Raw genomic sequence first — 15,880 nt, 5'->3', positions numbered from 1 at the left:
CTCTCTGCTAGTGCACCTGGGAAAGCAGCAGAGGATGGCCCAAGCGCCTGAGCCCCTGCTACCCACATGGAGACTCGTATGGAGCGCCTGGCTCCAGCCTGGCCCAGCACTGATCATTGTGGCCACCTGGGAAGTGACCAACAGATGAGTGCTCTGAGTTTCAAATGAGTAAATAAATCTTTAAAAAAAAAAAAAAAAGAAGAAGAAAAAGAACCTTTAAATAAAAAGCCTCTGAGTAAAGGAACAGAGGAACACAAAGAATACAGGGAAAGAAAACCCAACGTGATGGCACAGACTGCAGAGAGGGTGCTTCAGAGTTAAGGAGGCAGGCGCTTGGCACAGTGCTTAAGACACTGCCTGCTGGAGCTGGCACTGTGGCGCAGCAGGTTAACGCCCTGGCCTGAAGAACCAGCATCCCATATGGGCGCCAGTTCAAGACCCAGCTGCTCCACTTCCAATCCAGCTCTCTCCTATGGCCTGGGAAAGTAGTGGAACTTGGCCCAAGTCTTTGGGCCCCTGCACCCACGTGGGAGACCCTGAAGAAGCTCCTGGCTCCTGGCTTCGGATCGGCGCACCTCCAGCCATTGTGGCCAATTGGATAGTGAACCAATGGATGGAAGACCTCTCTTTCTCTGCCTCTCCTCTCTCCGTGTAACTCTTTCAAATAAAACAAATCTTTTTTTAAAAAAAAAGACACTGTTTGTGATGCAGCGGTGCCATACTGGAGCGCCGTCTCCATTCTCCATTCCAGCTTCCTGCTTACGTGCACCTTAGGGGACAGCAGGTGATGGCTCATGTACGCAGGTCCTTGCCGCTCATGTGGGAGACCCAGACTGAGTTCCTGGTCTTGGCTTCCACCCAACACAGCCCCAGCTATTGAGAGCATTTAGATTAATGAGCCAGCAGGTGGGAGATCCATCTAAATGTCTGCCTTTCATACTTGAATCTATCTCTCCTTTTTAAAAAGGAAAAGTACGTTCAGACAGGATTAGAACCGAGACTAAAGCGGGCGGTTAGGGCGCTGCAACCCTGACAGCAGCTACTCCCTAAGATGATAAAGTCAGCTAGCAGCTGCCAAGGGCAGGAGGCGCTGGAGAGCGAAGGCAGACTGCTCTGCTCTGCAAAGGACTGTGGGTAAAAAGGGAAGGGGATAGACAGGCAAAACCTGACAGCCAAAGCCAGGTCAGGGCAAAGAGAGTGTTACCATGGGAGCAGCCCGGGAATGAGAATGCAGGAGAAAGGAGCCAGGAGAAAGGCCAGAGCTGAAGACGCAGAGCCATGTAAGGTCAGCCCTGCACACAGTGGGAGTGGGTGTACCCACAGGAGAGGTTATGTGTGGCAGGTGTGGGGAAGGGGAGTGCTCAGCAAATCAAGAAAGCTCCTACCCCACAGCCTCCCTCTCCTTTTCAGGTACGTAAGAACAGGATCTGGGGCAGACCCCATGTGCAGTAGGCTAATCCTCCGCCTGCGGCACCGGCATCCTATATGGGTGCCGGTTCTAGTCCCGGTTGCTCCTCTTCTAGTCCAGCTCTCGGCTGTGGCCTGGGAAGGCAGTGGAGGGTGGCCTAAGTGCTTGGGACCCTGCACCTGCATGGGAGACCAGGGAGGAGCACCTGGCTCCTGGCTTTGGATCAGTGCAGCTCCGGCTGTTGCAGCCATCTGGGGAGTGAACCAACGGAAGAAGACCTCTCTGTTTCTCCTTCTGTCTGTAACTCTACCTCTCAAATAAATAAATAAAATCTTTAAAAAAAAAACAAAAAAACAAAAAAAAACAGGACCTGCCTGCACCAAACCGGTGAACACAGGCGAGTGAAGGCACAAGTCCAGTCGAGATTCACCAGCAAATACTGAGAAAAGGCCCTGCTCATCCCTGGGGGCTTCAGCCAAGGTTACAATACGCACTGGGGATGCACCATGACACAAACCTACACACAGAGGCACATGTACACGGGGAGAAAGCTAAAAAAGATCCCAAATACAAAATTGAGAATCCATAAACGAAAAAAAAAAGTTGCTCTGAATTTGACCCATTTAAATACTACTGCACACTGACAGTTAAGTAAAGTTCCGCAAACCCCTAATCGTTAGCTGAAAGCCAGAGTCGCAGCTGAACCAGATGGCAGCTGAGGTCAAGACCCAAGACCGCAGGCGCTCCCGCCTGACAAGGCCCTGGGAAGGGGGTTCTGGCAGCCAGACCCCCTCCCACTCAACAGAGCACCAGGCCAGGCGGGGGAGACCTGTCGGGACACTCACCTGAAGGTGACTTCGGGCACAAGACACTTCACCCCGTTGTGGAAAGGCCGCGTGAGAGAAATCGTCTGGCTGACCTGATCCACGGCGGACACTCTGCCCTGGTAGACACCCAGGCTCTCGCCACAGCTGATGGACACGATGCTGCCCAGCCAGTCAGTAGCCATGCTGCCGATGCCAGGGCACTGTGAAGAGAGGCAACGATTCAGTGCACCGAGGGACGGATTTTCCATTAAATTCAGACAGTAGATACGACGGCAGGCTCTGTGTCAAACACTGCTTAACTATACACACTCTGTCACATCCTTAACTGAGGTGATAGAGCACAAAAACAACCGGTACAACTGCTTCCAGCAGGAGCATGCGGGCTTTTTTTAAAGACAGACTTTATTTATTTATTTATTTATTTGAAAGGCAGAGTTACAGAGAGGCAGAGGCAGAGGCAGAGAGAGATCTTCCACCTGCTGGTTCACTCTCCAAATGGCCGCAACAGATCCGAAGCCAGGAGCCAAGAGCTTCTTCTGGGTCTCCCATACGGGTGCAGGGGCCCAAGCACTTGGGCCATCTTCTATTGCTTTCCCAGGCCACAGCAGAGAGCTGGATTGGAAGTGGAACAGCCGGGACTTGAACCGGTGCCCGTATGGGATGCCAGCACTGCAAACAGCGGCTTTACCCACTACAACACAGCACAAGCCCCAAGAGCACACATATCAATAAGCAAGGTTATGGGGCCAGCACCGTGGCGCACTAGGTTAATCCTCTTCCTGCAGCGCAGGCATTCCATGTGGGTGCCGGTTCTAGTCCTGGCCGCTCCTCTTCCGAATCAGCTCTCTGCTATGGCCTGGGAAAGCAATGGAAGATGGCCCAAGTCCTTGGGCCCCTGCACCTGCGTGGGAGACCTCAAAGAAGCTTCTGGCTCCTGGCTTCAGAATGGTGCAGATGTGGCCACTGCGGCCATCTAGGGAGTGAAACAGTGGATGGAAGACCTCTCTCTCTCTCTCTCTAACTCTTTCAAATAAATAAAATCTTAAAAAAAAAAAAAAATATATATATATATATATATATATATATATATTGGTCTGGTGCCATGGCGCAGGTTAATCTTCCGCCTGTTGTGCCAGCATCCCATATGGGCGCCGGTTCTAGTTCCAGCTGCTCCTCTTCTAATCCAGCTCTCTGCTGTGGCCTGAGAAGGCAGTGGAAGACGGCCCAAGTGCTTGGGCCCCTGCACCCTCGTGGGGGACCAGGCAGAAGCACCTTGCTCCAGGCTTCAGATCAGCGCAGCTCCGGCCGTTGCAGCCATTTGGAGAATAAACCAATGGATGGAAGACTTTTCTCTCTGTCTCTCGCTCTCACTGTCTGTAACTCTACCTCTCAAATAAATAAAATCTTAAAAAAATAATAACACTGTTTGTCTACCCACATCCCATATTAGAGCGCCTGGGTTCACGTTCTGACTCTGCGTCTGATTCCAGCTTCCTGCTGATGCAAACCCTGCTGGTGCCCTAGGTACACGGGTCCCTACTGCTCATGCTGAAGGCTGAATGAGTTCCCAGTGCCTGGCCCCAGCCTGGCCCCGCCTCGGCTGTCGACTGCACTTGGAAAGTGAACCAGCAGATGGAAGCTGTCTCTCTCCCAGCCCTTCAAAATAAATCAATAACAGTGGTAACACCAAGTGCTAGCCAAGGACACAGAAAAACTGTCAGGCCTAAGTTCCTAATGGGAACGGTAAATGGTGCAGCCATTCTGGAAGACAATTTGGTGACTCACAAAAAATCCAAACCCACAGCTCTTGTGTGACCCAGTGTGGGGAGCAACTTGGAGCAACTCGGACTAGACTGTTACTGGAATTAAGACTTATTCTATGCATCTGCTCTCCCACAATATGGCGATGAGAAGGGAGAAACAGCTTCTACACAGCTGCCTCCAGTTCAACCAATAAACTGTAGGACCTGCTCCTGATTGGAGGAGAGCAGCGTACTCGGCGTGTGGGTAGCAGAGTTGGGATTGGTGGAAGAGGACTATAAAGGAGGAGAGAGACAACATGCACCAGGAACATCTAAGGGGAACACCTGTGCAGCCCCCGAGAGAGCCGGCCGGCGGTGTGCCGCTCCCCCGTGGAAGTGGGGAAAAGCGGCAGGGGGAACCGCCCTTCCACGGAGGTGGAAGGGTCGGTAGCCAACCCGGGAAGAACCAGCAGCAAACCCGGGGAGGGCCGAGCAGACGAAAGAACAGCGCAGGGTCCTGTGTCGTTCCTCCACGAAGAGGGGGAGCGACAACCCAGCAACTACACTCATGGGTCATGCACCCAGAGAAAGGAAGACAGATGCTCACACAAAAACCCGTACCATACACAAGTGCTAGTATCAGGTTTACTTGCACCAGCAGCAAACTGCAAACAACCCAGACAATCTTTGACTGGTCAATCAATAATCTGCTGTATATCCATGTAGTGGGGGCAGGTGGAAAGCGCCGACCCCTCCAGAAGTTACATGCTACAAGATTCCATTCATGCAACACTTTAGAAAAGACAAAGCTGTGAGATGGAGAGCAGGGGGCCAGTCTTGTGGCGTGCAGGTTAGGCCGGTGCCTGAGACATCAACATCCTGTATCACAGTGCCGGCTCTGAGTCCCCACCGCTCTGCTTCCAATCCAGCTTCCTGCTACTGTGCCTGGGAAGACAGCAGGGTGACGGCCCACGTAGTCAGGCCCCTGCTGCCCACGTGAGAGACCTGGATGGAGCTATAATCTGACTTCAGCCTGGCCCAGTGGTGACAGCCATGAGGAGTGAACCAGGGGATGGGAGAGCTCTTTCTCGGTCTCACTCTCTTTAGGTTGCTCTGCCTTTCAAATAAATACGTCTTTGAGAAAAAAATAATGGAGAACACATGCGTGGTTCCAGGATCAAGGAGGGGTAAGCTGATGCTGCTGAGGAGGGCAAGGGGAGGGGCCCTGTGGTAAGGAAGTGTCCTGCAGCTGGACCACACCAATGTCAACACACCAGCAGTGACCCTGTGACAGCCTTGCAGGAAGTGCCCAGTGGGGGAAACGGCAGAATATATGGGACCTCTGTGTATTACTTTTATTATTATTTATTAGACAGAGTTATTGACAGAGAGAGAGACAGAGAGAAAGGTCTTCCTTCCGCTGGTTCATCCCCCAATTGGCTACTAGGCTGGCACTGCACCGATCCGAAGCCAGGAGCCAGGCACTTCCTCCTGGTCTCCCGTGGGGTGCAGGGCCCAAGCACTTGGGCCATCCTCCACTGCCTTCCCGGGCCACAGCAGAGAGCTGGACTGGAAGAGGAGCAGCTGGTACTAGAATCGGCGCCCATATGGGATGCCGGCACCGCAGGCGGAGGATTAACCAAATGAGCCATGGCGCCGGACCCTGTGTATTACTTCTTATAACTGCATATGGTTCTATCAGTATCTCAAAATAAAGCTTAATTTAAAAGAATCGGGGCTGGCGCTGTGGCGTAATGGGCTAAGTCTCTGCCTGCAGTGTCAGCATCCCATATGGGTGCCAGTTCATGTCCCAGCTGCTCCACTTCCGATCCAGCTCTCTGCTGCGGCCTGGGAAAGCAGTAGAAGATGGCCCAAGTAGTTGGGCCCCAGCACCCATGTGGGAGACCTGGAGGAACTTTTGGCTTCAGATCAGCACAGCTCCAGCCATTGTGGCCACCTGGGGAGTGAAACAGTAGACAGAAGGCCTCTCTCTGTAACTACCTCTCAAATAAATCTTTAAAAGTGAACAAATAATCAATGTTTTCCATCATTACATTAACAAAATACATGAGGAAATCATATGTGGTCACCAAATGCAGGCAGTGTAAAATCCAACACCCATCTATGATATGTGGAGGGCATGGAGGCTAGTGTCTACAAAGCAATGACAGCTAACATCATACTTTATGGTGAAATACTGAACGCGTTCCCTCCAAGCAAGCATCTGCTCTCTGACCACGTGTGCTTCCATTTAACATCACTGCAGATCCCAACCAGTGCAATACAACACGACACAAAAAGCCTCAGCACTGGAAAGGAGAAGGCGAACGGTCCACATCTGCAATGACATGATTATGGAATACCCAAGAACGCTGAGAAACAAGTCTCACTCCAAGAATGAGCTCGCAAGACCACAACACAAGCTCGATGCAGAAAAACCAGCTGGACTCCATATAACAGCAACAGACAACACCGGGAACTGAGAACACAACAGGGTTTTAGAAACACAGAATGCCTGGGAATAAGTCTGATGAGCTGCGGGAACTCTACGAGGAAAGCGAGCAAGGACTGCTGGGAAGCAGGAGGCGTCTACCTAGGCGGAGAGACGCATTCCACCTTCAGACGAAAGGATTCAGTGAGGTGCTGCCAACTCTCCCAGAATGACGTATGCATCAATACAAACTGTGAACCAAAATAAACTGGAAAGCTGATTCTAAAATATACAGAAAGGCAAAGTCTGCCGAATAGTCGAATCAAGAAAATGGAAAACAAAGATGTCTGACCTATCACATTTCACGTTACAGAAATCATGACACTTCCCCCACCCTAACTATTCTCCAGGCATGACGGCCCCTGCCTTGCTCTCAAACCCACTGGAGCTGCTCTTCGAGAACTACGAACCAGGTATCTCCAGAACGTTCTCCTCTCCTCCGCTCGGGGACTGGAAGCTCCTTACCGCCTCAAAGACACCTTCCCTGGCTGCTCAGCACCGCCCTCCAACACCTCTCCTCAACTTGTCGGTTCACAGTGTGCGGCACACTACCAGAAGAGGGCAAAGGACCTTATCTGTCTTGTTCAGCCAGTAAGAGCACCCAGAATATAAGAGGAACTCAATTCAGGGATTTAATCAATGAGTGAAGCTAGACACAGCAAATGTGACAGAAGTTAGCCACTCAAAGTCTGTAGTATCTATTTATACCTAAATGCCTTGGCTCTTCTTGAAAATGGTTCTAAAAATACAGCACTTTTAAAGCATCCTCCGCGTGAAATCCTATACAAGAAATGAAATCAACACCTCTGGAATCACGGAAGTCAGGAAATAGAAGTTGAAATAAACCTAACATACACGCTGAGCACAAAGGAAACACCGCTGCTTTCCGTGACTCCTGCAAAAAAGAAATAAAATACTTTTCAAGCGTTTTTTTTTCTTTTTTTCTTTTTTTTTTTGACAGGTAGAGTTGTAGACAGTGAGAGAGACACAGAGAGAAAGGTCTTCCTTCCATTGGTTCACCCCCCAAATGGCCACTACGGTCGGTGCTGTGCTGATCGGAAGCCAGGAGCCAGGTGCCTCTCCTGGTCTCCCATGGGGTGCAGGGCCCAAGCACTTGGGCCATCCTCCACTGCACTCCCTGGCCACAGCAGAGAGCTGGCCTGGAAGAGGGGCAACCAGGACAGAATCCGGTGTCCATATGGGATGCCAGCGCTGCAGGCGGAGGATTAACCTAGTGAGCCGCGGAGCCGGCCCTCAAGCTGTTTTCAAATACAAATTTCAGACATATGCCTACATAAAATGTTAAGTCTAAAAGAAGCAAAAAGAGCAAAAAAAAAAAAAAAAAAAAAAAAAAAGCGCATGAAGATTCGATAAAAAGAACGTTCATATAGTAAAGCGTCTGTCCCGTAAGAAGCAAAGCACGAGCAAGCCCAGCCCAGGGTGAGTCGGCGCCAAGCCCTCCTCTAGTGCTCTCCCGCGCCGGTGCCACGAGCCGGGTCGAGAAACAGGAAACAAAGGCAGCAGTGCCGCAGCAGGCTCAGCCACAGGATCCTTACAGTAGAGAAGACTTCACACACACACACACACACACACACACACACACGGAACCCCCACATGCCCACCGCCCGGGGCAACAATTATCCACGGACGTGTAAATATTGAAGAGAGCAAGCTGGGGCCAGTGCTGTGGCATAGTAGGCTAAGCCCTCCCATATGGGCGCCAGTTCAAGTCCTGGCTGCTCCTCTTGACATCCCGCTCTCTGCTATGGCCTGGGAAAGCAGCAGAAGACGGCCCAAGTCCTTGGGCCCCTGCACCCACGTGGGAGACCTGGAGGAAGCTCCTGGCTCCTGGCTTCCGATCAGCACAGTCCTAGCGGTTGCGACCATTTGGGGAGTGAACCAGCGGATGGGAGACCTTTCTCTTTGTCTCTCCCTCTCACCCTCCCTAACTCTGCCTCTCAAATAAATAAATAAAAGCTTAAAAAAAAAAAGACAGCAAAAAAGTCTCCAATACAACGCAGCTTTCACAATGCTGCCGAAGAGCACAGAGCACACACACTTCAGGCTCATGTCCCTTTCCTGTCAGCCTTTGTCTATTTCATGTCACAGAAGCACAAGTTTCCTTTGCTGTCATTAATACCCCATCATAAGCCTTCTCTGATACTTAATTTAGATAGCTGTAGAATAAAAACCTGTAGTAACAAGCATTTTAAAACACCAGAAATTCACCAGTCATACAAAAAAAGGGGGGGGGGGACTTATACTTCTCCATTCAACATCTTGTTTTCATTTTATTTCAGAGATCAGAGACAAGAAAGGGAGCGAGAGAGACAGGCAGAGCTCCCATTTGCTGGTACAATGCCCACAACAGCCAGGGCTGGGCCGGCCAGGAGCTGGGAACCAACTCCAGTTCTGCTATGTGGGTGGCACAAACATTTGAGCCCTCACCTGCCGGCTCCCAGGTGCCCCTTAGCAGAAGCTGGAATTGGAAGCAGAGCCAGGCACTGAACCTAGCACTCTAATACGGGATGTGAGTGTCCCAGATGGAAGCTTAGCCTATAGGCAAAACAACCACCTCCAACGTGTATCATTTAGGAACTGAATGAACAAAAAAATAGTTTCTGCTTCTTTGTAAACTGTTTCCAGTTTTTTATTTCTATAATGAGCTGAGGAAAAAACGCACCAAATCCGCCTCCAGGACCAGTAACACTGATGTTATGCAGTCAAGTTTATATTAGGCTAATAAAAACTGAGTAGAAATTTTAACACTTTGAAAATGTGAGTGCTAGTTGACAAGTATATATTTTCCCATTTATTTCAATAATAGAAAAAAATGCTTTAAAAGAACTACCAGAGACAGGCATTTGGCGTAGTGGTTAAGACACTGCGTTGGGGCCAGCGCCATGGCTCAATAAGCTAATCCTCCGCCTAGCGGTGCCAGCACACCGGGTTCTAGTCCCGGACGGGGCGCCGGATTCTGTTCCGGTTGCCCCTCTTCCAGGCCAGCTCTCTGCTGTGGCCAGGGAGTGCAGTGGAGGATGGCCCAAGTGCTTGGGCCCTGCGCCCCATGGGAGACCAGGAGAAGCACCTGGCTCCTGCCTTCCCATCAACGTGGTGCGCCGGCCGCGGTGCACTGCCCGTGGCGGCCATTGGAGGGTGAACCAATGGCATAGGAAGATCTTTCTCTCTGTCTCTCTCTCTCTCACTGTCCACTCTGCCTGTAAAAAAAAAAAAAAAGACACTGCGTTGGGACATCCGCATACCATGTGGGAATTCATGGGTTCAGTGCCTGGCTTTGCTCCAAATTCCAACTTGCACCAATGCAGACCCTGTGATCAGTGGTGATGGCTCAGCCATTGGGTTCCTGCCCTATTACCCACATGGGAGACCTGAACTTGGTTCCCAGTTGCAGGCAACCAGGAGGTGAATCAGAGGATGGGAGCTCGCTCTCTCAAATAAATAAAAATTTTCAAAGTAACCACTGAATGTTTAACTGCCTTTCCTTTTCTCAGACACTCCCCTCTATAAAGTGTGACCATGAATGCGTGACTCGGTGGGGCTAGCACTGTGGGTGTTTGTTAAGCTGCACCCTGTATCAGAGCACCAGTCTGAACCCCGGCTGCTCCGCTCCCAATCCAGCTCCTATTAATGCACCCTAGGAGCCAGCAGATGCCGGCTCTGCTGGCTCAAGTACTTGGGTCTCTGCCACCTCTGCGGGGTCCCAGGTGGGAGCTGCAGGTGCCCGTGCTCCAGCCTCACCCAGGACTGGCTGCTGCAGGCATCTGGGGAGTGGGTCAGTGGATGGAAGATCAAGCTCTTGCTCTTCCTTTCAAGTAGGTGAAAAAAGAACTTTTCAAGGAGGTTTATTTTATAAAGAAGTCTTTCATTAGCCAGCGCCACGGCTCAACAGGCTAAACCTCCGCCTTGCGGCGCTGGCACCCCGGGTTCTAGTCCCAGTCAGGGCGCCGGATTCTGTCCCGGTTGCCCCTCTTCCAGGCCAGCTCTCTGCTGTGGCCCGGGAGTGCAGCGGAGGATGGCCCAGGTGCTGGCTTCAGATCAGTGTGATGCACCGGCCGAGGCGGCCATTGGAGGGTGAACCAATGGCAAAAAGGAAGGCCTTTCTCTCTGTCTCTCTCTCTCTCTCACTGTCCACTCTGCCTGTCCAAAAAAAAAAAAAAAAAAAAAGGCAACAGAAGGTGGCCCAAGTACTGCCACCCACATGGAGACAGGCTCAGCCCTTGTCACTGTGGCCAGCCATTTAGGAGTGAACCAGTCGATAGAAGATTTGTCTCTCCCTCTCCGTCACTCTGCCTTTCAAATAAATAAATCTTTAAAAAAAAAAAAAAAAAAAAAAAAAGATGGGGTCAGCGCTGTGGCATTGCGGGTAAAGCCGCTGTCTGCAGTGCTGGCATCCCACATGGGCATCAGTTCGAGACCCGGCTGCTCCACTTCCAACCCAGCTCTCTATGGCCTGGGAAGGCAGTGGAAGATGGCCCAAGTCCTTGGGCCCCTGCACCCGTGTGGGAGACCCAGAAGAAGTTCCTGGCTCCTGGCTTTGGATCAGCCCCAGATCCAGCCGTTGCAGCCAATCGGGGACTGAACCAGTGGATGGAAGACCTCTCTCTCCCGCTCTCTGCCTCTCCTCTCTCTAACTGACTTTCAAATAAATAAATAAATAAATCTTTGAAAAAAAAGAAAAAGAAAAGAAAGCATCTAGCACAATTCTAGTACTAAATCCCCACCTTCCATGTTCCATAGGCAACAGTAGAAAAAAAGCAGAGTTGCGAGGTCAAACATCCCAGCACTGGTTCACTTTTGGACGTCCTTAAGCAGTGTGACCTGGTGAATGATCTGAGTCCCAACGACCTCAACCACAGGACAGGACTCACCTCTAAGACTACAGGAGGGGAGCCGGCGCTGTGGCGCAGCAGGTTAAAGCCCTGGCCTAAAGCGTCGGCATCCCATATGGGCACCGATTCAAGCCCCGGCTGCTCCTCTTCCAATCCTGCTCTCTGCTATGGCCTGGGAAAGCAGTAGAAGATGGCCCAAGTCCTTGGGCCCCTGCACCCACGTGGGAGACCTGGAAGAAGCTCCTGGCTCCTGGCTTCAGATCAGCCCAGCTCCAGCCGTTGCAGCCATCTGGGAAGTGAACCAGTGGATGGAAGACTTCTCTGTCTCTAACTCTCTCTGTAACTCTGTCTTTCAAATAAAATAAAATAAATCTTTAAAAAAAATTGCTTAAAAAAAAAAAAAAGGCCTCAGGAGGAAGTCCACATCGCGTATCACACACCGCATTTCCGTTCACATATCTCCTTTCAGCAACGAGACTACTACTGCTCACACATGGGACCAAGCCTGTAAACAATCAAACACAGCGGCCGGTGCTGCGGCTCACTAGGCTAAGGGCCTTGCGGCGCCGGCACACCAGGTTCTAGTCCCGGTCGGGGCGCTGGATTCTGTTCCGGTTGCCCCTCTTCCAGGCCAGCTCTCTGCTGTGGCCAGGGAGTGCAGTGGAGGATGGCCCAAGTGCTTGGGCCCTGCACCCCATGGGAGACCAGGATAAGTACCTGGCTCCTGCCATCAGACCAGCGCGGTGTGCCGGCCATGGCGGCCACTGGAGGGTGAACCAACGGCAAAGGAAGACCTTTCTCTCTCTCTCTCTCACTGTCCACTCTGCCTGTCAAAAAAATTAATAATAATAATCAAACACAGCGGCACCAGCCCTGCAGCGCAGTGGGTTAATCCTCTGCCTGCAACACTGGCATTCCACATGGGTGTCAGTTCCAGTCCCGGCTGCTCCTCTTCTGATCCAGCTCCCTGCTAAGGCCTGGGAAAGCAGTGGAAGACAGACCAAGTGCTTGGGCCCCTGCACCCACGTGGGAGACCCAAAAGAAGCTCCTGGCTTCGGATCGGCCCAACTCCGGCTGTTGCAGCCATCTGAGGAGTGAACCAGCGGATGGAAGACCTTTCTGTCTCTACCTCTCAGCCTGAACTACCTCGCAAATAAATTAAAAACATTTCAAAAAATCAAACACAGCAACAAAAATGCATGAATCCCCTCTAGAACACCTCGGAAGTGAAGTCCCAGTCTTCAGACTGGAACAGAGTGGTAGTCAAGCCAGGGCATCAACTTCCACACCTCCCCACCTCCTCCCCACCTCCTCCCCCTCCACCCCTCCCCCCTCCCCTCCCCTCCCCTCCCCCCCCTCCCTCCCTCCCTCCGTCCTTCCTTCCTTTCTTCCTTCGATTTTGTTTAAGATTTGAGAGGTAGAGTTACAGACAGTGAGAGGAAGAGACAGGTCTTCCTTCCGCTGCTTCACTCCCCAGACAGCCACAATGGCCGGAGCTAAGCTGATCCGAAGCCAGGAGCTTCTCCTGGGTCTCCCACGTGGGTGCAGGGGCCCAAGCACTTGGGCCATCTTCTGCTTTCCCAGGCCACAGCAGAGAGCTGGATAGGAAGAGGAGCAGCCGGGACTAGATCCGGCGCCCATATACATAGGATGCCGATGCCACAGGCAGAGGATTACCTACTGCGCTGTCACAGCGCAGCCCCCACACTGCTTTTTCATAAACCTGACTATGTGATAATTAGGTACCAAAAAGCTTGACTCTACAATTTGTTATTTTATGAATGGCTAAGAATCAGTTAATCTGGCCCGCTACCAATAAAGCTTTTCTGGAATACAACCACACTCAATTGCCCATCATCTATGGGGGTTTCTGCACTACAAGGAGAGCTTAGCCGTAAAGACAGAAAGCACACACCCACAAGGCCTACCTCCAGCTCTTCACAGAAAACCTTCATGGGGGCTCATGTCTGGCACAGCGGCACCCCTACCAGGGAGCACCGCCTCCCGTCCCGCTGCTCCGCTTCTGATCGCGCTCCCTACCAATGCGCCTGGGAAACAGCAGACGGCCAAGCCCCTGGCCCTGCACCCACATGGGAGACGCCGCCCGAGTTCCAGGCTCCTGGCTCACCTGGCCGTGCAGCCTTCTGCGAAGTGAGCCAGCTCATGGAAATCTGTCTCTCCCTCTCTCTGTCACTCTGCCTTTCAGATAAATAAATCTCTTAAAAAATAAAAAACTAGAAGTCTGATGACCGGTGCTTCAGGATACAATTCTGTATGAAAACTGGAATGGACAGAAGTTCAAAAAGAAAAAGGAAAAACAGGGAACGGGCAAATTCCCAGAATGATAAAAATGACCCGAACTAACTCAAGAAGCAACAGAAAACCTAGACAGAAGTACATGAACCACAGAGGCTGCATCAGGAATCACGTCTTCCCCGAAGGGAACGCGTGGCCGCGCCCCACCCCATCACCGAGGGGCCGTGCACTGCGCGGGGCCCACGCGAGGACTCGCGTCGGCAGAGGCCCCCCCTTACCAGCGCTGGGCAGTCGGGCCTCCACCAAATGCCGGCTCCCTCTGCACTTCGCAGAGGCACGGCCTGAAAAGCAGCGCTTCCAGGCAGAGCTCAGGCCGCACTCGGCGTCCCAGCTCCGACCCCGGACCCCACTCCGCGCGGGGCCCACCCAGCAGGCCTCTGCAGGCGGAGGTGCGCCCAGGTCCGCCACGGTCTGGCCAATCGCCCCCGGCTGCCCACCGGGTCATCAGAAAGCGCTCAACAAACCCCTCGAGAAACCGACACGCCGTCCCCAGGGTTGCGGCACCCGCTCTGAGACACAGAACCTCGGCAACACAAGAAACCTCGGGCATGTTAGCGCAACGCTTTTGAAACCACAGGTGCTGGCACACTGGCGCCGAGTCCGACCGGAGAGCTGCAACCAGCTTTTTTTTTTTTTTTTTTTAATGAAACGAAAAATGTCCGGAGTGAAGACGTAAAACGCATCCGGCCACAGTGTCGGACACTTCTCGTTCCTCGCCCCCAGCCCCCCCACCCCTCCAGCAAGGGTAACCCAAAGGAAATGTCCACTCCATCCAGAGAAACCAGCCAACGAGAATCCTGTGTCCCTCAATTGAAAAAAAAAAACACACACGAAGTTCCCAGGCGAAAGGCGCCGCTGTCCCGGGGGGATGAACACCGGCTTTGGCAAACAGCAGACTCCCTGCGGCCGGGGCGTTCCTCACCTGCGGCCGCGCGAGGGCTCGGCGCCGCGGAACCCGGGGCGGACACACAGGCCAGGCCGGCGAGCGCCACGCCTCCCACGCACCCACACACTTCCACCCGCGAGGTCACCGCGGGTCGACGGTCACGAGCACGCTCGCGCTGCTCCCCGCCTCCCCCCGAGCCAGAGGACACACCGAGGCGCGGAGCGAGCCCAGGCCGCTCACGCCTCACGCCTCCCAGCCCACCCAAACCCGGGGCCGCCCCCGGCTCGCGCCACCGCACGCAAGGTCTCCACGGCGCGCAGCCCCGGAAGCGCCGTCCCACGAGCACCCACACGGCAGCCGCCGCCCCTCGCTCCCACCTCCGCGCCGTCCGGGCTCGGCCTCCTCCGCGCAGCACGCCAAGCGGGCAACTCAGCTCGGAAAGGACCCGCCGCGGGGGCTTCTCCACACCCACCCCCACGGCCGCCGCCGCCGCCGGAAGCGCCCTCGCGTCTCCACGCCGCCGTCGTGAGGTCACTTCCGGCGCGACGGCTCGGAGCGGGCGCGCCGGGAGCCGAGGGGGCGTGGCGCCCGGGAAATTTGAGAGATTGGGAGGGCGTGGCTCTCCGAAAACTCGGCGTGGGCAGCCAGCCATCTACACCCCTCCCGCCCACGTACGCGGGAAAGAGTCTTGGCTGGAATCGTGCGCCTGAACTCCGACTCCACGGCCCAGGCCCACGGGGGCCCAGCGCCAGCGAGGACTTTGCTGGGGTCCTGTTGGGTCCTTGCTAGGTCGTAGCCAACTGCCCTGACCTGGCAGGAAACGGTGTAGTCCCGCCGCGGTGGATCCGCTGCGGCGCCTGTGCGGGGTTAGAATCCGCCAGTCTGGGGGCCGGGGCTGTGGCGTGGCGGGTGAAGCCGCCGCCGCCGCCTCCAGTGCCGGCATCCCCTATGGGCGCTGGTTCGGGTCCCGGATGCTCCACTTCCGATCCAGCTTCCTGCTAATGCGCCTGGGAAAGCAGTGGAAGATGGCCCAAGTGCTTGGGCCCCTGCACCCACGTGGGAGAAGCTCCTGGCTCCTGGCTTCAGATCAGCACAGCTCTGGCCGTTGCGGCCACTGGGAGAGTGAACCAGCGGATGGAAGACTCTCTCTCTCTCTCTCTCTCTCTCTACCTCTCCTTCTTTGTGTAACTCTTGACTTTCAAATAAATCTTAAAAAAAAAAAAAAAAAAAAAAAAAGCGAATCCGCCAGCCTGCGCTGGGCTGCTCCGGGGACATGGACAAGCGCCACGCTCCTCCCTTGGGCGTTTTACAGTCCTGGTAGTTCTGTTAGCCCGAGGTGTCCGCGCCTGTCCTCTAGGAT

The 15,880-nt window shown here is 53.4% G+C and overlaps 1 protein-coding gene across 7 annotated transcripts in view; it reads right to left on the bottom strand.

The window, feature by feature from the left end:
- Positions 1-15,644, bottom strand: part of LOC149123225 (enhancer of mRNA-decapping protein 3-like) — a 28,375-nt gene extending 12,731 nt beyond the window's left edge. For 2 of the 7 annotated variants that reach the window (XM_089310885.1, XM_089310883.1), the window contains exons 1-2: positions 14,898-15,057; positions 2,254-2,435 (exon numbers count right to left, since the gene is read on the bottom strand). In XM_089310885.1, the coding sequence (XP_089167011.1) occupies positions 2,254-2,417 (164 nt within the window). In that variant the 5' untranslated portion in view covers positions 2,418-2,435; positions 14,898-15,057. Of the gene's footprint in view, positions 1-2,253; positions 2,436-14,556; positions 14,713-14,870 lie in introns of those variants that run through there. The other 5 variants (XM_089310881.1, XM_089310880.1, XM_089310884.1 and 2 more) reach the window with 5 other exon arrangements.
- Between the last annotated feature and the right edge of the window lie 236 nt (positions 15,645-15,880).

This window comes from Oryctolagus cuniculus, chromosome 12 (assembly GCF_051225735.1).
Source record: "Oryctolagus cuniculus isolate XC-2025 breed Fujian yellow rabbit chromosome 12, ASM5122573v1, whole genome shotgun sequence".
In the NCBI taxonomy this organism is placed as follows: Eukaryota; Metazoa; Chordata; class Mammalia; order Lagomorpha; family Leporidae; genus Oryctolagus; species Oryctolagus cuniculus.
The sequence above is the reverse complement of the archived record's forward strand: the minus strand, read 5'-3'. Positions and strand labels throughout refer to the sequence as shown.